Below are 24,910 nucleotides of genomic sequence, written 5' to 3'. Positions count from 1 at the left end.
CTGTTTCCAGAAATCCAAGAAATAATTTTAAAAAAAAACATTTTTGGTGTGTTTTTGGTTCTGTTTTTGGAGTGTTTTTTATTCTTTAGTGTGATGGTGGGAGTTGATTTAATCTAAGACTGTATATTGTGATTTAACAGTGATGTTATGTTTTTATTGCTGTTACCAATAAATAAATTTTTTAAAATTGATTTGTGTGTGTGAATCTCCATTGCGATGGTTGGCCCCATAGGGAAGCATGGAGAGTAGCTGGCCAGCCAGCTCTGGGGGTGCTGGAGAATTTTGGAGAGTTTGTCTTTGGTTTTGTTGGGCTGTTGGGGGGTTATTGAGGGGTTTCTGCCTGTGGCCATGGATGCCACATTCCATGTGTTTCTATTGTGGGAGTCTGGATTTTCCACAATAGAAAGTGGGGTGGCTGGGGTGGTGGTCAACCTTCTTTGGGGAACCATTACATGGCCCCTTGAATTCCAATCTCCCTGATGCTTGGGTGATCTACAGAGGGCAAGTAGGAGTAGGTACTCTGCAAATTTGGTGCATTTTGCTTGCAAAATGCCACCCCCCAGCCCACTAGTTTTCAACACATGGTTCAGTTTGGTTTGGGTTGAATTCAATGGATGATTCTCTGGAGTGAAGTTGATCCCCTTTCATCAGTTTGGCTGTACTGAGGGAGGTTGTTCTTTAGTTCACTTCTAGTTGCTCACTCACTTGCTTCATATGGTTTTGTGCAGGGTTTTTTTTCTGCAAAAAGAGGTGGCAGAACTCTCAAGAGGAAAATGAGGGAGAAACACATGGGATTCTTTGAAATAATATTATTTTCATGTGCTATTGCTGAGTATTTTCAAGAGGTGCCAGAACTCCATTCTACCACATTCCTGTTGAAGTCCTGGGGTTTTTTTGTGTATTTTTAATCAGATTTTTCTTATTGTGATTCTCTGGTGTGAAGTTAGTCCTCATAGAGGATAATGTGGCTGGGGGATCTTCTTGGGGGGGCATAACATGGCCCCCCAAAGTCCAATCTCCCTGAAACTTGGGGGACCATGGGAGGAGGGTTGTGAGAGGGTCCCCTGCAGGTTTAGTGCATTTTGCTAGCAAAATACCACCCCCAAGCCTCCTGGGAACCTTCCTCCCAATTTTTCCCATAAGAAACAATAGAGATAGGCAGTGGTTGGGGGGACCTTCTTTGGTGGGGCATAACATGCCCCCCCCCCGAAGTCCAATCTCCCTGAAACTTCGGTGGCCATGAGAGGAATGTTGGAAGAGGGTCCCTGCAAATTTGGTGTAATTAGGGAAGAAAATTCCCCCCCCCCAGGCCCTCGGATAACCAGGAGCAGCATTTCCTATTGGAAACAATGGCCGAATCTTCCCTAATAATCCCAAATTGGCTTAAATACCCTTAAATTCGGGTTTACCCGATTTTGCTTCCTGCACTGGGTAAACAAGAAGCAGGAAACCCAAACCTTTTGTGGGTGCACACCCTACATCACGCGTTTCTGGTGGCATGCGTGCTTTGCACACGCACATAAGGTAATAGAGAGATCATCACCTCTTTCCCCAGAAAAAAGTTCTGTGTTTAAGGCTTGTTGAAGCCCAGTTCATACTATTTACTACCAGATCCATAAGACACTTAACAGAGGGTAAGAGGCACAAAACAGACAAGGCTATGCATAAGGTTACAAGATTGGCAATCTAAAAAAATGTTTAAATTGTCAGACTGGGTGGTGTGAGACAGTAGTAGAACTTGTCTACTCCAGCTGAGTAGCAACTGATAGTAGTGTTGCCAGGGCTGCCAGGAGCCAAATTGGGGGGGGGGGGGGAGGACAGGATCCTGGAGGTAGGGGGCAGTGGGGTACTCACCACCCTGTCATGCATGAAGTGTGCACTCCCCTGTCATGTCAGAAAATGATAGCATTTTCTGGTGCAACAAAGGAGCTGTGGGTCACACTGAAGCCAGATTCATTCAAAATTACTCATTTGGAAGTGATTTTTAATGAATCTGTCTTTAGCGTGACCTACAGCTCCTCCATCACACAAGAAAATACCATTTTCTGACGAAGTTGAGGGTCGCACTGAAGACAGAGTCATAAAAATCACCTCCAGATGGGCAATTTTTAATGAATCTGGCTTCAGCACAACAGGAGAGTGTGGGATCACTCATGCTCCCCCCCCCCATTCCTCCCCCCCCCCCACCAGCCAAGTGAGTGGGGCCAGGGGGTGACACTGAGCCCATAAAAGAGACTTCTGATGGAAGATCACTTTTGACATGCTTCCCCATGTTAAGACACTACAAGATTTCTGTTTATTTTCCTCAAATTAAAACTCTCTCCAAATAGACAGTCAGAAGAGCAAGCAAAGAAAAAATGTTGAATCTTTCTCTCTGCTGTGTTAGTTTTCTGTTGGCATTGAATTTTTAAGGTGAAAGAACATGCTATGTAGGAACTCACCACCTTTATTCTGAAGTGGTGGGTGAGGCTGAGATGTGAGTGTATGGGGAGAAGGGATTATATACACAGGTATTTCATGTGGAAGGAAACTGGTAATTTACTCTGATAGGGAAATGATCACTAAAATAGAGCATGTGCAAGAGTGTGCTTCCTCTTCTACACAACACCTTGGATTAAGCTAAAAGCCATATTCTACAACCTAGGTTGGATTACCGTAGCACCTCTTATTTTAATACATTGAAGTAGTGTTTTTTACTTTTTAAATTGTGCCTCATGTTTCAGTATCCTCAGAAAGGCTTCTATACAGAAATTTTATGATATGCAGCTCTATTTAAATTTTGTCATTTGACTAATCAATCAGAAAGCAGAAATTAATCACATAAAAATTCTTTACTAACTCAACAGAGCTACTATTATAAACACAAGTGAGTTCTCAAATACTTTAGTAATTTAGGAAGTGGACAGTTATTATTATTATATAGAGGCTATATTATATAGCCTCTATGGTGAAGGACACATCGCTAGACAGTCTAAGTAACTCAAGGCTTCTTTATTGAACTAAGAGTAACAGGGCAAGAGAACAGGAATAGGAAACAGAAATCAAGGGGAGGTTAAGATTTAGTAGAACAGTATATCACAATTATTTATTACTGTAGCAGATAACAACAACAAAGGACTTACCTTCATCTTTTGGCAATGCCATACTTTCATAGTACAAAGGGGTTAATGAATTAAAATTTAAAAGGCCATGGCATGTCAAATATTAATGTTTGTTAATAGTCCAGGCCTAGACTTCTATCTGGACATGTCGCTACAGTGTCACAGTGCAACATAATTTATTCAAAGTACTTAATTTTTTTACTATAATATTATTCTAGGAAATTGTTAAAGATCCACAGTTTATTCTTGGAGGCGCAACAAGAACTGACATTTGTCAAGGGGATCTTGGTGAGTGTTTTTCCATTGAAAATGTTATAACCCTCTGCAAGGTAAAGCAAGTCACGCACTTAGAAGATGCTTCTGATAGTGGTTGTGTTCCTGTTTGGAGTCTGGTTCTGATGTTTACGCTCAGTAAGGCACTGTGTATAAATACCAGATAACACTGCATGTACCAGCAGCCCAAACCTCAGATGATGCAGATAAACATTTCCATCTGTATCAAGACAAAGGCTGCAAACAGGCTTGGAGAAAAATGCCCTGCTCCTTTAACAGATTCTTAAGGGGATGTTATTTATCAGGTGAGGCAGGTCATTGACTCATTGCTAGTTGTACTGTGCCACAGATAAACCAAGTGACTGGCACTGGAATCAAATTGTCCTATTTGCACAAGGCACCTACCATTAAAGTCAAATGAACAAGGAGGAAGGGGAAATAGAGTTAAATCTCCAAAATAATTTGTGAATTTACTTACACATTTTAAAACGGTTGGTTCCATGTATAATAAAACCCCAGTTTGCAGATGTTCTTACTTTCAGCATTTTAATAGAAAGCTGGCATATAAATGTTCTAAATAAAACAATAAAATATATTTAGTCTGTTTTTGAGTCTGATTTGTATATTTTAATCTTTGTTGTCTGTATGTTTTTTTGCTTTTATTGTAACCCACTTTAGGGAAGGAGGCAGTAATAAATAAATTAAACTGAATAATCAGGTGGTTCAGGCAAGAAAGTTTTAATGGGAATTGTCCTTTGTGGGATGATGTGGGAATTAATTTCCATTTTTTTAAGTATGAAGTAGAAATTGCTTGGATCAGATAGCAAGGCTAATTTGTGGCTTGTTTATCAGTTGTACTCTCAGTGGATGTGATCCGGTGCTTACTAACCTGGTTGACTGAAGAGAACTTCCACATTCAGAGACAGTAAACCCCAGAAGCAACATCAGGGGAAGATCTCGACCTCTGTGCCCTGTTGTTGGCCCTCTGAGTAACTAGTTGGCCATGTGTGAGACGGGATGCTGGGCTAGATGGACACTGGGTCTGAGCCAGCAGGGTTTTTCTTATGTACTTATTGTTCTTGATTTTTAGGTGATTGTTGGCTATTAGCAGCCATAGCATCTCTTACCCTTAATGAAAAAACGCTAGCCAGGGTTGTGCCACAGGATCAGGATTTTGGGCCAGGTTATGCCGGAATATTTCATTTTCAGGTAAGACAACTCTTGCAAATCATAGTGGCAAAATGTACTACCTTTAGTGGAGCAGAGCGAGAGGAAGATAGACTCTATCATAAGTTATGGTTTTTAGGTTGTTGTGAGTTACTTTTGAAGCAAGACAAAAATGTTTTAATGACTAATAAATAAATAAATTTAAGGAATAATTATCTCATTGTGTCTTTAAATAATGATATGCTTAATAGCTGAAAACATATGTTCCCCGGAAAGGAATGGATCAGCCTTTCTGCTGATGAAAGAAGTAAAATGCTTCCCCTTTGGCCACCCGAAAAGGCTATCCTAGGGACCATGAGACCTGCATGCGCAACAGCCATTTTAGTAAATGAGGAGAACTGGATAAGACTGAGGCCTCTTCCACATGTTCCAATTTTTTTGTGTTTTTCCTGTCCCAAAGCCGTGTCTTCCTGATCCACTTAGAGAACTCACCTTTCACATGCATTATCCTCATGATTGTTTTGTGGGTGTTTGTTGCGGGGGGGGGGGGGGGGGAAGGTTCAAAAACAGAAAACGTGTTCTTTATTTGTGCCTCATCACAAATGATGTTGGTGCATTCCCATCCAATTTTTCTCTTCCTTCCCTCCTTCCTTCCTTCCTTCCTTCCTTCCTTTTGTTTTTTTTAGTGTATGCAGGATTACACTATACCATTGTCTTATCTTTCAGCTTCTGTAGAAACTGTGCATGCATAGTACTCTGTTCTCTATTGTTTTAAATGCAAAAACTGTTTAATAAATATGCAAACAGTAGATTAGCGCTATTTTGTGATTGCATATTTTTTTAAAAATCAGAAATGGCATTCCATTCTCAATGTTGTTCCTAGACTGATATTCCAATTGCTGAGTGATCCAATGTAGCAAGTACTGCAGTATGATTCCCTTTGTATACATAAATATCATAATAGTGCAACGATCATTTTAAAAAGTTTTTTAAAAGGGGGGGAGATTATACGATCACTCATGTGAGCCAGACATGTGATGTTTAAAGGAGGGGTAATGGCAAAAAGAGGGGTTGGAGATTTGTGGGAAGATTCTTCTGAAGCACAAAAAAGCCTCCATATGCATTGATATGGTAGGATAATCTCACTGAAAACCCGCATCAAAAATAAACATGGACCAGACCAGTCTCACAAAATATTCTTGAAAACTGGAATAATCATCATGACCCACTTGTGCATGGGAAACAATGATGTAATGAGTGAGATATCCTGCCAGAGTACCTTTGGCAGGCTATCCTATTAAGGACATGTGGAAGCTGCCTGAGTGAAAAAGCTGGCTGGATCCAGCCCACAAACTGGCACCTCCATACTAGAGTAACAGCCCACAATTATGTTTCATGGCATTACAGGAGCACAGCTGACTCTATAAGTAGACCTGACTTTATGTCCTTGCTCTGTAAGTGGGAACAATTCAGTCAATGTTATTTAAAAAAATTATACTTAATTTATTCAGAGTATAAAACCTAGCTTTTTTTGTAGCCCAAAGTATGAGAGCCTTTCTTGGCAAGGTCCAGCCTAGAGAGAACCAACACAGTCTTTAATCTGGCCTTGTTCTGTACCACGTAAAAGTGTGCTATGGAGCTATGTGACTGTAAGGGGACTCAAAAGGAAAAACTATCCAGTTATTCCCTGTTTATCTTTACCAAACAGTTTTGGCAGCACAGTGAGTGGCTGGATGTTGTTATTGATGACCGACTGCCCACTTTCAAAGATCGCTTGGTTTTCTTGCACTCAGCTGACCACAATGAATTCTGGAGTGCCTTACTGGAAAAAGCCTATGCCAAGTAAGCCATGCAAAAGTGTGATCTCGATATTGTTTTCAGTTTCCCAGCTGTCTTCACTTGTATTGTGTGGCTATCTAAACTCTTCTGTGACAAAATGATGTGTGTATATTCAATAAAAACCTTTGCACGGAGCAGGATCTGATCCCAAGGTGTGCCATTTTAGTTCTGCTGCTTCTATCCTGTGATCTTTTATGAGATGCTGCTTTTCATTTTGCTTTGTTGATGTTTTATTTGTTTTATGACCTTTGGCCTTGGTGAGTGTTGTTCCTCCAGAAAAGATAACTGATAAGTTTAAAAATAAATCAGCTCTACTGGGACTGCTGCGACTTAACTTTCTTGTTTATCAGCAACAGTACACCAAGCTCTGGTTAAACCATAGCAGTGTGACACAGTTCCAGGCCCAAAGGCTTATGGGAGGGCAGGTATTAGTGAAGAAGGACAATAGAACATCAAGAACTAGTTCAGGAGGGGGAAGCATGATGAGGCTGCGATAGATCCTGGAAGGTCAATGTTTATTAGTTAAAAAACGGGGATGCAAAGACAAATGCAAAAGAAGGTAAAGTATGATAGACTAAGGAAAATGGAAAGATGCCAGTAGCCCCCGCCACATACCTGAAGCCCTGGATGACTGTATTGGGGATGGTATGCATTAGCTACTTCTTGCTTGGTCTGAATCTGCTACTGACTATGCTTAACAAATTCCAAAATGGCAGGAGTAACAGTGCAAGGCAGGATGGTTTTCTACTGTGCCTTTGCCTCCGACTTTAGCCTTAAGTGAGATATGAAAGTGTATTTGAAGGATCCTGTATGGAAGAAAGAAGAAAATCAAAGGAAGCAGTCATAGAATTTCTTAGGAGGTAGGTGGATAGCTCATCCCTGTGAATCTCAGTTCAAACCATTGTACTAAACACAATATAATAGGAATATCTGAAGAAGAAACCTCTCAATATGAGCAGGCCTTTTGGAAGCAACTCTTCATTTATGTAGTTAGCTGATTTTCCTAGTGGATTCTATCCATAAACTATGCTGCATTTTGTACATTCAAAGTAATATGGGAAATTATCTTTACCATTAGTACTGTCCATATTATGTAGATGAGCCCTTGGCCAAATGAATCTTGTTTTATGGTGTGAGGGTTTTAATTGTCAGTGTTAATCAGGTTGAATGGAAGTTACGAAGCTTTAAAAGGTGGAAGTACAATAGAAGCAATGGAAGATTTCACAGGAGGAGTTGGAGAAATGTATGAAGTTAAAAAGGCTCCAGAAAACTTCCCTGAAATCTTAGAAAAAGCTCTTAAAAGGGGTTCCATGGTGGGCTGTTCTATTGAGGTGAGTAAAAGCTTGAGTTTTGCTTTAGTTTTGTGCATGGAAATGCAAATTGCTTTATTGCTGTGCTACTCAATTACCAAATCCCATAGCTTCCTCAAAAACGTGAGACTGGACAGAGACAGATATGCCGATCCTGTGCTACTAAAGACCAGATTGGATGATGTGATGGCAACACATTCCTCTACATTTGATGGGAAGTGCAGTCACACCTGAACTCCCCTCTGGTGCGTCTGTCTCGTTCTGAACATCCTTATAGGATGAATGCATGTATCAATTGTACAACTGATTTCCTAAATAGGATTTGGGAATCACTAACACAATCTGCATGCATGTATTCCTGACCCGAACACTGAGCACCCACATGAATATATGGAGGCAATATGGATGTATGGAGTTGGACAGGAGCATCTTCACTTCTCACCACACGTGGATCATCTTCATTCCATACAGCTCATAATGAGGGCCACTTTATACAGCCAGCAGCCTCCAGACTATCATCTCTGGTTCTTCCACTTGTCTAGGACCTTAGCCACCAAAAGCTCTATGTGTGTCCCAAGGCAATCGTATGAGAATTTTTCTGAGTTTCCCTAACATTATATGTAATTCCAGGAAAAAATGATGTAGCTGGATCTTGCTACATAGGACTTAGCACACTACTGACAAGGTGCTAGGGCTCTGGGTTGCACTGAATGGAGATAGCTTTATGTGATCTGCAGGGCATATTTTGTCTTCTCCAGATGTTAAAGGGCCATCTGTGGAGCTAAGTAGGCTATCTACCTCATTCATATATAACCTCATTCATTTCCTACTGAGGTTTCTCCTAATGCTGCCATCAACAGGACAGCTCTAAGAACGTTATATCTAATTGTCAAGTTCCATATTGCTATAGCCAGGGGTCATTTCGTAGAAAAAGAGCTGGAGGAACTCATTAACATAACTCATTAGCATATGACATGCCCCTTGACATCACCAGAAGTGTGTCATTAGTATAACTCATTAGCATATGCCACACCCACTGACATCACCTATCCTGGCTGTTTTAGACCCAATCCTGGCCATTCAGGGCCGAAATAGGGCCCAAAATGGCAAAAGGGGGCTGAAAATGCCAAAAGGGGGCCCAAAATGGTCAGGATCGGGCCACTGCTGAGTAGGAAAGTGATCCACCACCTGTCAGAGGCCCGATCTGGGTCGTTTCGGCCCCAGTCCAGGCCAAAATGGGCCCAAAATGGCCGAGAGTCAGGTGGGCAGGGCCACCTGACACGTGACCTCTTTGGGGAACTGCCGGAACTGCATTCCTGTGCGTTCCCCCTCGAAATGAGCCCTGGCTATAGCACATAACAACACATTTACTTTGTTGTAACAACATAGTAAGATCATAGCTGCTTAGGGCATCTTGTGCCTGAAAGTATAGCAAAAATGAAACATGCAACCTGATCTTATCTGAAATTAGTGAGCCTAGCCTGGAGTAAATCTGCATGTGACTGAACTTTCAGTCCCTTGATATCTTTTTATAGCTAAGCAACTACCTCTGCTGCAAGGGACCGTTGAAATTTCTGAATTACCATCCATATTTAAATCTACTACTATTAGTTACCCCAGGTAGACCCCCTCCTCTTCTGGAAGCCCACATTTCAACAAAAGATTGGTGTGCACATTATAGCCAAGTATTCAGGGCCTCCTCTGTTTCGCAGAATGAGATATTTGAGCACAAACCTCCTTTTGATTTTTCTACTCTGCTGCAATGGCCTCCTGTTACTGAGCTTTAAATTAGAGGACTTATTTCATCACTTGCTTGGTATTGGTATTAGCTGTCCCACAAGTGTATACTGTTCATTTGGGCTCCATAGAAGTCTAGAGAGGCTGGTTAAGTTGAAAACTGGTGAGTCCCCAAAGCCTTTCTGCTTTTAGGATCTAGAGCTGGATTTCTCACAGTCACCCCCACCCACCCACCCACACACACACACACGCACCTCCCACCCCACAACATACGCTTTAGTAATTATGCCACTTACGAACGTCTCTTTGAAAGTTTAACCAAAGTCCCCAAAATCTTCTGAAATGATTCAAGACTTTATTTGTTGTCCTTTTAAAAATTTGTGATGCCCTTTGGTATCAAGGAATAAACAAGTATTTGAATGTTACATTCTATATGTTAATGTATGTTATATTACGAGGTTTTATATCTGACATTTTTAAGCCCATTTCTAATGTTGGCTGTTCCTGCAAATAAATATTAATGGGTTGGATCCTATGCTTGTGCAAGTGGAAGGCATTCTTGGCTGCAGATCTTTCCCTAACCTTCCCTTATCACAGCAGTCCTCTGTAAACCCGCCCCCCTCCCCAAGCATTCTGGGGATGTAAGATCCTGTGGATAAAAAGCACCACCTGGTATAGAAGAAAAATTGTAGTGCACCTCGTTCTTGCTCAAGGGAAGCACAAAAGTGCTCTGAGGCAGAGGTAATGCATTTTCAGGGGTTGCAGTTGGTTTCTGTGGCAAGAGAAAGGGCATGAAAGAGCTGCCAGGGTAACCTCCTTCTGAACGTGCAGGCGTAGGATTCAACCTATGATGTATAATACAGTTTCAATAAGGCAAGAATTTAAAAGTACATATTTCCATGTTTTAGATAAGCAGTGCAGCTGAGTCAGAGGCTCGAACCCCCTATGGTCTTATAAAGGGCCACGCATATTCGGTAACTGGTATTGATGAGGTAAGAAGCATTTTTTAAAACTGTGATTTCTGTTGATGGTAAAGGTTGGTAGAAGAGAAGGGAGAATGTACTCTTAAGGAAAGCATGCTTTTGAGTGCCAAGCTGGCTTATCCTTTTCTCATTTTTATGGTCAGGCCAATGATACGGAATGCTGTAGAAATGCTGAGGTAGAGCCGTACATCGTAGTAGACAAAGCAGAGATTGTGTTGAGGAGTAGATAGTGTGTTGACAAGCTCATCTTGTTGTATCCAAGATATGAACCACGATTTTGGGTTATCAAGCTTACAGATCTGCTTTTAGTATGAGGAATACAGCCACAATTTACTTATATGTAAAGTAATTTTGTATTCCTCTCTTGATTGCTTCTGTTTGTAGGTAAACTATCAAGGTCGAAAGGTTAAGCTCATAAGAGTTAGAAATCCATGGGGTCAAGTGGAATGGAACGGTTCATGGAGTGACAAGTTAGTATTTTATGTTCCAACATAACACACACACATTAAAAGCGCAATTACTAAAGGCTGACCTTGCGATAAAAATATCCAGCAGTGGGTGACAAAGCTGAAAAATGTTCTAAAGTTAAAGTTATTTCACTATCTGAAATGAAGGGGAATTTTTTTTAAGTATGTTTGAAAATAGTGGAAATGGATATATGTTTTTGAAATGGATACCAGAGAATGAGATGCATTGTCACCCAGCAGTAGGATTTCAGGGGCATTTGGGGTTTCTTCAGGAAGCAGAAGTAAATACATTTATGAAGGTTTGTGTAACGAACTCATCACACAGCTCTGAGAAGTATTTTTTTAAAGTACAGAAAGCAACACACACACCCAAATAGGTTTTTTGAGCTATGTGTAGAAGATACTATCAGCGAAATATAGGTTAAATAAATTGCAGATGAATGCAGTATTTTAAAGCCCACCAGCAACTACACTTCTTATAGCCTTGTGCATATTTGCACCAAGCACATTGCCCTGACCTGGATAGCCCAGGTGAGTCTGATCTCATCAGATCTCAGAAATAGGGCTGGCCTTGGTTAGTAATTGGATGGGAATCCTCCAATGAAGACCAGGGTTGCAGAGGGAGGTGATGGCAAACCACCTCTCTTAGTCTCTTGCCATGAAAATCCCACAAGAGGTCTCCATAAGTCAGCTATGACTTGAGGGTACTCTCCATCACCACATTAGTTAATGAACTGATCTTTTGATTTTTACATGCAGTAGTGAATTTCAAAAGTACCCCAAAACGCTTTGTTCCAGTCTTGCTTGATGGAGGGTTTGTGTGTCCAGAGCTCTACTTCTGTGAACCTGTTTGAATAAATAGAATCATCTTGTTAATTGATTTTATATGTTTGAAATTTTGCCAAAATGTATTCAGTTTAAAAAATGCTAGTTTGTAGGTCTACTATTGGCCCTGCTGCTCTTGGTGAAAGTTTGCCAGTGAGAGAAATTAGACTCCAACTACTGGAATGAAATATGAAAGGTATATCATATTCTAATGTGAGATGCTGGCATAATAAAATGAAGTTCTAAAAAAATTAATGAAGATTGCCACTTTCTCTTCCAGTTCCCCTGAATGGCGTTCCATCAGCCCATCTGAACAAAGGCGTTTGCATCACACAGCACTAGATGATGGAGAGTTCTGGTAAATGAACATGCTGATTAAAATGTTAATTGCATTAGCAAGAACAAACCAGAGATGTTGATTAGCTGATTGTTTTAGCAGAAGCAGAAGGCAAGCATAATACAGTCTAAAGAGTTAAGTTCTTGATTTTATATTCTGTATAGCAGATCATTTTACCATATTGTTAAGCAGAGTTAGATACTTCTCCAGCCACTGAAGTAAATGGACATAGAACGGTGTAACTCTGCTTAGTATACTACGTTTTTGAAGAATATTTTATTTTTTATTTATTTCTAAATTATCAGAATTGTTGACCTGAACACTTGGTATCTCTTGCCAGATATAAAGTAAACAGTGAACATGTTAAGAAAAACATATACTAGGTTTGGAAGGCCCTGGAGAAAATAGCCTCCCGTTGGCCCACCAGGCTCTATAATCAACACAGTATCAAGTGCGCCACATTTGCATCTGAGCATGCTGATCCTGCCCCTCCCCCACTTATGTGCATTCCCCCAAAGGTGGGCATGACAATGTGACACTGGAACCAGAAGAGAACATTTTAAGATCTAATATCTCTAGGTTTTTCACTTAAGTGGGAACAGCCAAATGACTTCTAGCTCATTCTGAACACTACTTGTGGGCCTCATGGGGCTTTCTCCTTTACACTGGATTGAAAATAAATCCCCTCTGATCTGGCTCAAAGGGGAAAACGTGGAGTGGGAATGGGTGGAGCCATCCATCTGGGTGCTCCACCTGTTACCATCATGGGGAGGGAGGGGGAGCTAAGATCTATGTTCAAAACAGTGTGGAGTGGGGAAAGTGGTGACAGTAGCAAGTAGTACAGAGATGGGGCATGTGGATGCTATTCCTGCCCGTTTCCATGTTGTTTGCTGCTGCTGCTGCCATGTCAGGGATATGCTCTCATCTCATGCCACTCATGCAGATACAGCCTAGGTAGGGGGATCTGTGCCTTGGAAGGAACATTTTTGAGAACATACTGCAGATTGCTAAGCCATTGCACTTGCTCTAATGATAGAACATAACAAAAGGGCTTATATCCTTTGAAAGGTTTTTAAAGAAAAGGTGTTGGTGAAAAGTCTTAGGGGTTGTGAAAACTCAGAAAATGGAGATGTCATATTTTGAGATCATTTCCACAAACATTTATTGAACTCTTTTAGAATGATTTGGCCATCTATATTAGATGAACTGAAGGGTGATAAATTGAGTGTACTATTAGTTACTCACATTAATACATTTTCTTGCAGTGTGGGGTTGGTTTTAATCCACCCTAGTGACTGGCAGGAGCCAAAGGGTGGATTTTATTTCTAATTAATTAATCCTGGAAGGCAAAAACAGACTCAGTACATTCCCAATGAGCTACATATACAGATTATGCTATCCTTGTTAGATTGAATGGCACTGCTGTAAATTGCTTCCATTTATCTGGTGAGTCCTAAGCTAAAATGATGGCAATTTTCACCAGCGTTATGGCCGGGAACCTACACTAATAATCATCATATTTGCAATTTAAAAAGCAGCTGCAGTGCTGAAAGTGCTTCATACACATTATCTTGATCCATGCAATGATCACAACGTCCATGCAGTGTAGCCTGTATTATTATCTCCGTGTTATAGGGACTGATGCCAGTGAGAGTGGCTTTCCTAAATGCTACCTAGTAAGGTCTTGGTGGAGGCAAAATTTGAACTGGGAACTTCTTGGGTCACTCACAGCTCATTCTCTACTGCATTGCACTTGATTACAAAGCTAAGGATTCAGACTGACTGCTATGAGTTTAGAAGAAGTTGGGGAATATTTACTTGGGGATCAGAACTCCATAGTCTGATTACTCTTTCCATATTACACAGGATGGAGTTTGATGACTTCCTATCCCATTTTGACAAAGTTGAGATCTGCAACCTCACACCTGATGTCCTGGAGGAAAACGCTACCCATAAATGGGAGGTGACAGTCCATCAAGGCAGCTGGGTCAGGGGTGCCACTGCTGGAGGGTGCAGAAACTTCATAGGTGTGCCCATGTATCTTATTGTTTGTACTCTACTTTTGTGTTGTTGGGGAACAATCTAGAAGAGATGCCTCTAAGTTGTCACTCCTGCCCCATCACTGAGCTAGCATAACACAGCAGTGCCATCAAACCCAAAGAAGAGGTTTTTGAAGGGTGTAATGCTGCTTAGGATGACACTGCGAAAAACAGTCTGAGATTTTTGCCAGGTTATTGGGGCCAGTTTATTCACTACATTGTTTGCCCTAAGCACTCCTGGTCCTGGACTTCCTCTGCACACACTCATGCAAAGTTAAGCAAAAGTACCACAGATACAGCTGGCAGATACAGCCAGTGATGTCCATGATCACATCAGGTAGGAAAATCTATCATAAGGTTGACTGCAGTTCTAGATATGATTACTTGGATAATCAGATGCTGCGTTTTTCCCTATGTGTGTAAAACTGTGAGGTTCATATAGACAACTCTCTAAAGCAGTCCTTGTGTCTTCAAATGCAAACCTAAACCCTAATGATGGTTTTAATGCCATGGTTTCTATTTTGTGTCAAAAGCTTCCATATACAATTATTTCCAATAGCATACTATGCTGAGACAACCAGCCTTGATTCATACTACATGCACATTGCTCTATGTGTTTGCTTTTTTAACCCTGATTAAATCCTGGTAAAGAATCCCAGATACTGTTAAGGAAACAACAGCAGAAATGCTTGTGCTTTGAGGTCACAATTAATTGAAGATTTCTTTCATCCAGTCTCCAGATGCCACATGAGGGGAGAAAGGAGGGAGTATACAGTCACAACTAAGTTAATGGCAATCACAAAAAAAGATTAATCTTGTTAATGAAGTCCCAATGGAGCCTCATGGATATTAAGTCTCCAGGAATTCCCTGCATAATGATCTTAGGGTCTATCTGCACATTACAAAGTCCTCATTACAAAGTTCGTGAGGACTTGGTATCACACATGCAATGGGAAGTTTGTGAAACTTACATGTAGCCATGTAAGTAATGTGATTTTTACCATGAAGCCGATAGCAGCTCCATGGGACAGTTTAACGATGCAAAAATAGAGGGAGGGGGAGGCTAAATCCACTTCTTGCTGCCTTCTGGGTTCACAAACAGAAAAAAGCCAGTATGCATCTGGAAGGCACACAGATCCCATCACAAGTGTGATCCTTGTGGTGTTCACAAGCAGATACAAAGACTTTATAATGTATAGATGGATCCTCAGAATAACTTTTTTAAACCTTCCTCAGAGAAAATGTAAGAGTTTGAGGGGATATGAGAGTCTTCATAGATTGCTAGCACTGGAAAGATATTGTGGTGGTGTGAATCCTTTTAAGAAAGTAGTCCAGTGTATAGGGAGGGAGCACTGCTTCCTTATTTTCTGCTGTCTGCTTTCCAGAAACCTTTTGGACAAATCCACAGATTAAGCTCCAGCTGACAGAAAAGGATGATGGTCAAGATGAATGCACATTTATAGCAGCTCTGATGCAAAAAGGCCGCCGTAAACTCAAGAAACTGGGAGCTGAAATGCTAACAATAGGATACACCATCTATGAGGTATTTCTTTCTATCACACTCTGCGCATGAGCCCTGGCAAAATTGTGCCAAGTTCTTTATAGGGAATAGCTCTTGGCTGCTGATAGTTACTGGGCACATTTAGCCCCTTCCTTCATTGTTACCATGTAGCTTGCCTCATCATCAGCTGCTTGCTCCTGGGTATATTATAATTTCAAATGCTGGCTCTGCCCCTGAGCTTGCAGAATGGGATCTTGCTTAGAAAGGCTGTCTCTGAGGAACGGAGGTAAGCTTCTACACCACTCAGGCTGTGGCTTCTTGTCTCTGGCTGATGCAAGCTAATCTGTTCCTCCCATTATCTTCCCAGGGAAAATATTTAAATGTTTCAGTGTCTGGGACACCAGTGGCACCACATCACTTCTAGATCAATTCTGGCTTGAGGCTACTAGGGCAGTTCCTTTAACTGTGATTCTGAATTGAACAATGTGCTCAGCAATGCACTTACCCTGAGTGTTCAGTGTACATCATATCCATTATCTTAATATTGCTTGCAACAACCTTTAATGGAGGTCAGCATTAACACTCCCATATTGCAGGAGGCTTAGATACCAATGACTTACTGAGGCAAACCTGTGAATCTATGGTAATAGGAGAGTTGAACCAGGGACTCAGAGCAATCTCCTATGATCAAACCAGACCAAGTACTGGAAAATCTGTGATAGAATGTTCAATGCATTTTGAAGTAAATAAAGGCTGCATGATGCCTGCCTCAGATTGGAACTGTGATACATGGCTGATTAACTCCTCCACTTGACACACATGCACACTGTTTCCCCAACCTCAAATAGCCCCCCAAAGCATCCTTAGGGGAGAAGTGCAACAAAAGATCCTTTTAGGTTGGAGGAAGACTCCTTAGGCTGGAGAAGGCTTCAACTTTTGCTGAACAGAGTGGTAGGGTAAGGCCTCTGTCTCTATATAAGCAATCCCAATGTTTTCCCAAAGGGAAATAACAGCTGGGGTGGTGGAAACAATGATGTTTGAGGCCAAGGAAATGATACAGAATAAACCTTCTACCAACTTCCTCTGGTTTTGCTCTTAGCCACAATGCTATTGTAGCTCTTGAACAGGAGTGGTACTCCTCCTGAACAGCTGCTGTACTGTTGTGATCAGTCTTTCACATCTTCCTAAGTCTCAGATGCCATATTTCCTCATATGTGTGAAAAGAGGCACTTGAAAGTGTGTAATCTGGCACACATCTGGAGATGAAAAGTGAAAGGAGAAAGGGGAAAATAAGGAATTAAGAAAAGGGCTTTCATTGATAATGAGAGTTGACAACAATAGTCAAGTAAAATTAGAAAGTATACATATATTATTGAAACAAACTGCCAAATGGCCACAGGTGACTATAGTTTGAGCAGTTCAGTTTTCAAATAACATTCTCAAATGTTCATTCAGAAGGTGACTGGATAAGTGCTGGTATTCAAAATGTTCAATAGAATAGTAGTATGTATCATTTTGGCTGCTGTATCACCCATAAAGTGCCCTACTTCAAGTACAGCAAAAAGAACAGCAACAACAAAGTTTAAGAAAAAACAAAATAGATGGAACTGTAGGTACTGAATCTTCTTTTACATACCTTTGAACTTTGTGTCTGGTATTTATTTTGCTACACTTAGGTTAATACAGGGCTTTTTTGTGGTGGTACTGATTGGGTATTGAATACCAGCACCATTATGGGATGGGTTTTCCCACGGCTTTTTTTCAGCGGGAACGCGGTGGAACGGAGTTCCAGCACCTCTTAAAAATAGTCACATGGCCGAGACTTCCGGTTTGGATTGATGGTAACCTGATGGTGCCCAGGGAGCTGGGCAATCAAGAGCAACTGTTCTAGGCAGGCCAGGTGCTTAGATCACCTGCTGCCACCCCTCTCCAGGCAGGAGAGGGGCCAGAATGATACAAGATCCTGAGAGTGAGTGATCTCAGCGATGGGGGGGGGGCGGTTCTGAATAAAGGATTTCTCCCGCTGCCTTGAGGTCCCCTCGGAGAAGGGCAAGCTAAAATCTCTACAGAGCTCTTTAGAGTCAAATTTTGGCATAAGATCGTCAGAAACCAAGCTTCAGTACCGAATCTGGTCAACTTTGAGCATAAGAAACAGTACGAACAACCCAAATGGAACAAAAGAAGGTAAAGATTACTATCTTATTTTTTGGACTAAAGATCAGAAGAAAGAGCCAAAAAAAAAGGGGGAAACTAATGGACTGAGCTGCTAGTTGAGTAGAGGAGGAAGGCAATCCAGGGAAGTTGTGGAAATCGGATAGAATTTTAAAGCATTAAAGAAGAAAAATCAGTCTTGTTTATACATACCTGTGGTTTTGGAGGAGATAACGGCAGCGAGAGAGGGGAGGGAGCGTGAGAGGAAACGGAGTAAACATCGTGAGACTGGAGAAGACACCGAGCACCGTGAGACTTTTTGCCTAGAGAGGAGCCAACTCAGGAAGGAAGTGGGAAGCGGGAACAGCGTAAAACACGGAAGAAAAGGAGGGGAAAGACTGCGAGACAGAGAAACTGAGAGGTCAAGAGGAAGTGAAAACCCTCCATTTCGAGAAGGAAAAAGGAAGAAGGAAGTCACCATAGAGAAATTGCGCCCGACATTTTGGTAAGGTCAAATTTGATAAGACTTTAAAATAAAAGAAATTAACATTGATTGGCTTAAAATAGAAATTGAAGTGGACATTAAAAATGGAGCTCAGAAAGAGAGCCGACACTTGGGGTGGTGCAAAAGCTAGCCCAGGCATGATGAAGAAAGCGGACAAAGAATGGCAGACTGCTATAGAAGCGTTAGAAAAAAAGGTGTTAGATGGCAATAAAGAGTTGGGCCAATCATGAACATGAACTTTACCTTAGATAATAGGGACTACATAGTAATTACATAGTAATTAGAGATAACTGTTGGAAGTCAAATAGGGAAAAGGGGGAGGGGGAAGGGATGGGGGGCATATACTGTAATTATAAGGGTAAATGAGTATGTATTGTGTATTATGTAATATGTTAACACATTCAAAAAATGTCTATTAAATAAAAAAGAGTTGGGCCAATCTATGCAAAGAATGGAGGAAAGTTTGATTAAAAATATAAAAGAATTTAATAAAAGCATAGGTGACAGAGCTGTCTAAAAATATAGACGAAATAAAGAAGGAACTACAGTCAACAAATCAAACAGTTCAGGGGTGGAGCAAAAGACCTCTAGTTTAACAGCGCAATCCTATGGCCGGCCCCAACGCCGGCGCGGCTGCACTGGTGGTGTGGCGGCGCCGCCGGGCCGGATCCTGTGCCAGCAAAGTGTGGCCGCAGCGGCGCCCGCAGCGGCACAGAGATGCGAATTTGGAGAACCAGAAAGTGTTGTGGGTGGGTCTGATGCACGGCCGCCGCCAGGCGCAGCCAAAGGGCGCTGTTCCTGACAAGCGGCAGGGGGAGGGGCCAGGAAAGGCGCAGCCTATGGGCAGCACGCGATCCCGGCCAGGCCCCAGAGCAGCAGGCAAACCGTGCCCATGCCGGCAGACTGCCTCGGCTCGTGCGTCGGGTGGGGCTTGCAGTTGGGAAGGAGAGGGGTGGGCGTGGTCTGAGGAGCCTCTCCCCCGTTTGCCCAATGTAGCACCAAGTCCGTGGCGGCCGCGTCCAGAGAGGTTGGCATGGGACTGGCAGGCGCCCTGCCATGAGGAATCCAGGGCAGCAGCCAGTCTCTGGCAGCAGGGGACAGCCCCCAAGTGGCGCCGAAGGGGAGGGCTGGCCTGAGGCCGCCACCAAGAGGCAGACACAGCGGGCCTGCCCCCTCGTCCCCATCCCAAGGCAAAGAACACAGACACCCATTGCACAGAAATCAGCCTTTATTATTATATCATCCCACCTCCCCCAGCAGATGTGAGGAAGGGGAGGCGTGTAGGAGAGCCGCCTGTGCAGCAAAACACCCCACCCCACCCCCAAGGCGGCAGTGGCAGTCACCGGCGAGGCCGGCGGCCGGACCCCCTTGGCCATCCACGGGCCCGGCCTCTCGCACGCAACTGGGCCCGAGGGAGGGGTGCCTCTGGGGCGGGTGGAGCTGCTGCAGCGGGTGGGGCCGGAGGGTCGAGGATGGCGACGAGCCGCCCGAGCAGGGCTTCGGCACGGACTTGAGAGGCACGGAGCCCTTCCCCCACTTCCAGTACCGCAGCCATGAACTCCCGGCCGCGGTTGTTCGCCTCCTCCCATGCAGCGTGCACCTCTAGCCGCTCCCTCTCGATCGCCGCCCACATTGCGGCTAGTGTCGGGGGAAGCCGCTGGGCAGGGCGGGGGCCGCGAGCCCGTGTGCCTGGAAGGACCCCCTCCATGGGCCCCTCCCCCTCAGAGGCGGAGCCAGGTCCTTCCCGCACACGGCCCATGGCACCCGGGGGCGGGGGGGCTGGAGGGGATGGTGCTGCAGGCTGGGACAGCTCCTCGAGCGGCTCTGTCGATGAGGTGTCCTGAACCGGCGGAGTCCCAGGGCCACCTTCACCCTCCACCGACACAGGGAAGCCGAGCGACTGCAGGAGAGCCGCTCCGGCAGCAGAGGTCCTCCGGGAGGGTGGCAGCTCGCGCAGCTGGGCAATCACCTCCCCGCCTATCTCCAGGCGCATGGTCCCTGCTGGAGCGAGACATGGGTGGGAAGAGGCCCCAGGGAGGGAAGAGCAGCGGCCCAACATGGGCTGCCACAGGCCACCGAGCCGGGCCAAGCACACCCATTCCAGCTGCGGCCGCAGCCCCTCGTCTTGAGACCGGTCGGCGCCATGAGGGGCCTTGGATGTGTGGCCGAGGCCGGCGGCCGAGCCGGTCCCTGGCCCCACCAGCAGCAGGGCCACAGATACATACCGTGCTCCGGATCCATGCCCCCCGACGGGCCCGGTTGAGGCTCCTCGTCGCTGGCAGCAGGGGCTTGCTGTGGCGGTGGAAGGGCTGCCTGTTCCTGGGCCCCGGTCTCTGCCAGGGGGGGCACAGACTCCGCTGCCTCTGCCTCCGCCTGGCTTGGGTCTGGACCCTCAGGGGCCGTGCCTACCCACGGGAGAGGCCCTGTCACACATGTGCCACGATCCATGCGTTCCCCCACCCCTCGCCTCCCTGAATCCACAAATACTAACCGGGCAGGACCTCAACGCCCAGGCCGCCCACCACCGCCTCCGGGATGACCGCTCGCATGACCGCCTCTGGGCCTGGGAGCCCCTCGTCAAGGGCCCGCTCATAAGGAACCCCCTGAGACATGAGGAGGCGCACTCGTTTGCGCGCGGGCCCGAAAGAATCATTCCAGCGCTTCATTGCCGAGTGAGCAGTGCGGGGCGCGTTGCCCACAGCCGAGACCCTGTCAGCTGCCATCTGCCAGAATGCCCGTCGTCGAGACCGGGATGAGGCGCCCCTGTGCGTGCTCAGGGCGACCTCCGCATTCTCCACCACGAGCCCAAAAAGCAGCACTCTCTCGGCCTCTGTCCAGTTTGCCTGGCGCTGGCTTCCGCCGCCAGTAGTGCTCTCAGCAGACATGGGGGTAGTGCCCGCTGGAATGTCCGGTCCCCGAGATAAGTGGTGGGAACCAGCCACCTAGTCATGTGCCCACCCATCCCCTCGGCAAGATGGAGGAGGGCACAGGGGGTGCAGGACCGGGAAGGGTGGCTGGGACGGCCCATGCAGCGGACAGAGGACCTGCTCCTGAGCACCACTTGCAACGGGCCACTGAGACCGGTAGGCCTGCTGCTTCCAGGTGCGTGGGGGGGGGTTCAGGGTGCTGGAACTCAACCTGCGTTCCTTCCAGGCAGGACCTCGATCATCCCCGCCTGGTGCCCGCCACTGCCGCCGCGGCTCCCAGCCATCCGGACCAGCCACCTCCTGCCAGCCGTGTATGTCCGAGCGGCCCTCAGGCGGCGCCGCCTCAGACGCCGCCGCCGGTTCCAGGCCAGGGTGCCATCCCTGCTCCTGGGCGACATGACTTGCCTGGACCGCTTCCGCCTGGACAGGGCAGCCATACAGGCTCTGTGCGAGGAGCTCGCGCCCGTCCTTCAGGGGCAAGCTGCGGCTCCCCAGGGCATCCCCGTCCTCCAGAGGGTCCTGCTGTCCCTCCGCTACCTTGTGACCGGCTCCTTCCAGGGAGTCATGGCTGAGGCCTTGGAGGTCTCCTAGTCATCCGCCAGCTGCTGCCTGCATGCCTTCCTGGACGCCCTAGTTGGTCGGATCCGCGAGCACATCCACTTTCCCACCTCGGAGGCAGAGTTGGCACCCATCCGGGCTGGCTTCTCCTCCCTTGCAGGCTTCCCCAATGTGATTGGAGCAGTCGACTGCACGCATGTGGCCATATGCGCTCCCAGAGAGGAGCCGCAGGTCTACAGGAATCGGCACCGGTTCTACAGTATCAACGTCCAGGCAGCCTGTGACCACCAGGGGATCTTCACGGACCTCGTTGCCAAGTTCCCGGGAAGCGTCCACGACGCAGAGATCTTCACCACCTCCGGCCTGAACAGGCTCCTGTCATCATGGCCTGAGGGGAGAGGCTGGCTCCTAGGTCAGCAGTTGGTGGGGGAGCTGTGAGGGGACGGGGATGGGAAGGGAGATCCTAACACCGCCTCCCCTTGCAGGTGACCGTGGCTATCCATTGCTGCCTTACCTCCTGACGCCATACCCTGCGGATGAGCCCGCCGACAGAGCCAACTACAACCAGGCCCACCGGCGCACGAGGATGGTGATCGAACGTGCTTTCGGTCAGCTGAAAATGCGCTTCAGATGCCTCCATCACACGGGCGGCCGCCTGGCCATGCAGCCGTTCACCGTCGCCAAGCTCGTGGCTGCCTGTGTCATGCTGCACAATATTGCCGTGCGCCAGCAGCTCCCCTTGCCAGCCACAGAGGGCCCAGGCGAGGACCCCTGGCTGCTGCCCGCCGGTCACCTTTCTCCTGACGCCCCTGCAGAGCCCCAGGAGCATGACCGAGCTGTGCGAGACAGGGTCGCGGAGCACCTGTGGCATGCTGCGCGCTGAGGGCCATGCCTGGCCATGGGGGGCTCGGCCGGCCAAACACTCGCCCTTTACGCTCCTATGGTGTCCCAGGCGGCCCCTCCGAGTCCCCGCTCCCTCGACCCCTGCATGTAGAGAGCATGGGAAAGCCGCCCCGGCCAGCAGCCACTGCCCCCCATGGACGGGCTGCACTGGAAGAGCGGTTAACGAACTTGGCTTTATTCCCAATCGATTCCAGGGCCGCATCAGGCGCCCAGAGAGCAGCTTGCCAACCCAGAACCCCGGCCTCAGCAGCCAGGAGGGTGAGGGCTAGGTAGCGCGTCGGAGCAGGGGGAGGCCAGCGGCCCCGCCACGGCATCCCCGTTACACAGCAGGGGCCCGGCTGGGGTCCCAGATGCCTGTGCCTGGGATGGCATATCGGCAGCTGCCCGTCCGTCCGCTGGGACGGGCTCCAGCTTCGGCCGCTTCCTGCCAGGCCCCTCCACTGGGTCACCCTCTGGGTCTTCAGCAGGTGGCGGGTAGCGGGGTGGAGACCAGGCGGTGAAGCCCCTCCCAAGTTCCTCCTCATCTGGCGAGGGGCTCCGGGCGGGTGCCGCTGTGGGGGCAAGAGGTGGGGGATGGGAGCGTCAGGGCCCCTGTGGGCTCTGGGGTTGTCGTCGCAGCCGCAGGCCGCCCCACCCCACATGCCCGTGCCCCTCCTGTTGTCGAGACTCACATGGTGCCGCTGCCCGCGCTTGCTGGAATGCCCTGTGAACCCGGTCCATGGCAGCCATCCACCTGTCATTGATGGTCCCTGCAGAGGGGGAAGAGAGGGAGGGGGGGCACCCATTGGTGGCAGCCCGGCATGTGCTGCAAGCACCTGCAACCTGCGCCTCGACGGAAGTGGCTGGGACGCCTCTGGGCCCTTACGGCCTGCCCTCTGTGGCAGCGGAGGAGGCCCCCCGGATGGCGCCGAGGACCCCGACTTACTGCGCGCGGGGCCCGCAGCCACCTCCTCTTCCAGGAGGTCATGCTCCACCTCGCACAGCGCCGCGTCTAGCCACGCTCGTATGAGGTGGGCCTCCTCCGCACGGCCAGGGAAGAACTCCTCCAGGTAAACTGGCCGCGCAGTCATCGCACCCTCATCTGCCAGGAGGTCATTCCCGGCTGCCTTGGCAATGAGCTGGGCCCCGAGCCTGGCCGCCCACTGCTCCCGCCACCCGTCGCCCTCCATGCAGCCAGGACCACTGTGGGTATAGTGTTTCTGTGCTGCCCGCCAAACTACACCGCCCGCCGGCATGACCTTGGAGGGTCTGAGATGTAACAATTCCCTATCTTCTGTCTGGCAGCTGCATAGTTCATGGATAGGTTCAGCACAGGCCCCCCGGCTCAGACCTGTGGGTTGGAGGGGAGGGGGCCACGGTGGTTGGCTTCCTATGGCCCCAGGGCCCTCTTCCCTTTCGGGGATGCTGTGCTGCTCAGGTGCATCCTTGCGGGACGCGAACCCTTGGGCCTGGCCGTACGGTGCGCCGTGGGACTGGGAATAAAGCTCATCTACACATGGACCCGTGTCTGCCTGCGATACTTTGGTGAACTGCCAGGCATATCCTGCCCTGGCACCATGAGCGCATGACCAGGCCCGCGGTGACAGCGCATCCCTTCCAAGAGGGGGGGGTGCTTAGGATGCACAAGGACTGGCCAGGGGCCGCTCTGGCATGTCTTCCATATTGCCCTAACACACCTGCCCTGCCTGGCATGCCGCCCTGAGCTGGGGCAGTCATGCAACCTGCCATCGGGGGGCCCTCCCGGGGCCTGGGGTGGCCACCCAGCCTGCATGGCCCGGCCGGGGGAGGGGCACGCTGTGGCAGCCAGCCGGGGGGCCTTGGGCTCCCGCATTTTGGCCACTTTGCGCAGCTGGTGCGCTCTTCCACTGCCCCTGTGGGCGGGGCCAGCGGCCTTCCCTGCAGGATTGGCGGGGCTGGCAGCCTAGGAGTGGTTCCCCCCCCGGCAGGGCAACGCGAGCGGCCACAATTGCTGAACGCAGGAGACGGTGCCGAGCCAGGGCGGAGCCACGCGCAGCCTCGGACACACCCCACCCCTCCCAACAACCATGGCATGTTGGCGTGGGAGGCTGGCAACTGCCCCACGGGATTGGATGCGAGGCAGGACGCCCTGGGGTGGAAGGTGTTGGAATGACCAATGGGGCTGCTGCAGACGCCCGAGGGGCTGGACCCACTCTGGGAGGCGGCCGCTCATGGGACTGTGTTGCTGGGGCTGCGGCTGCGATGGGGGTGACCCTCCCCAGGCGCGCGAGACCTCCTGCCCGGGATATGGCATCCGCCTGCCACCACC

General features: G+C 47.5%; 1 protein-coding gene across 1 annotated transcript in view; it reads left to right on the top strand.

The window, feature by feature from the left end:
- CAPN9 (calpain 9) overlaps positions 1-24,910 on the top strand; it is a 52,735-nt gene that overhangs the window by 5,829 nt on the left and 21,996 nt on the right. The window contains exons 2-10 of the mRNA XM_054984400.1: positions 3,320-3,389; positions 4,465-4,583; positions 6,250-6,383; positions 7,543-7,711; positions 10,336-10,419; positions 10,795-10,880; positions 11,983-12,060; positions 13,906-14,066; positions 15,464-15,621. Coding sequence (XP_054840375.1) covers positions 3,320-3,389; positions 4,465-4,583; positions 6,250-6,383; positions 7,543-7,711; positions 10,336-10,419; positions 10,795-10,880; positions 11,983-12,060; positions 13,906-14,066; positions 15,464-15,621 — 1,059 coding nt within the window. The remainder of the gene's footprint in view (positions 1-3,319; positions 3,390-4,464; positions 4,584-6,249; positions 6,384-7,542; positions 7,712-10,335; positions 10,420-10,794; positions 10,881-11,982; positions 12,061-13,905; positions 14,067-15,463; positions 15,622-24,910) is intronic.

Source organism: Eublepharis macularius, chromosome 1 (assembly GCF_028583425.1).
Source record: "Eublepharis macularius isolate TG4126 chromosome 1, MPM_Emac_v1.0, whole genome shotgun sequence".
Classification (NCBI taxonomy): domain Eukaryota; kingdom Metazoa; phylum Chordata; class Lepidosauria; order Squamata; family Eublepharidae; genus Eublepharis; species Eublepharis macularius.
This window is presented reverse-complemented; position numbering and strand designations above follow the sequence as displayed.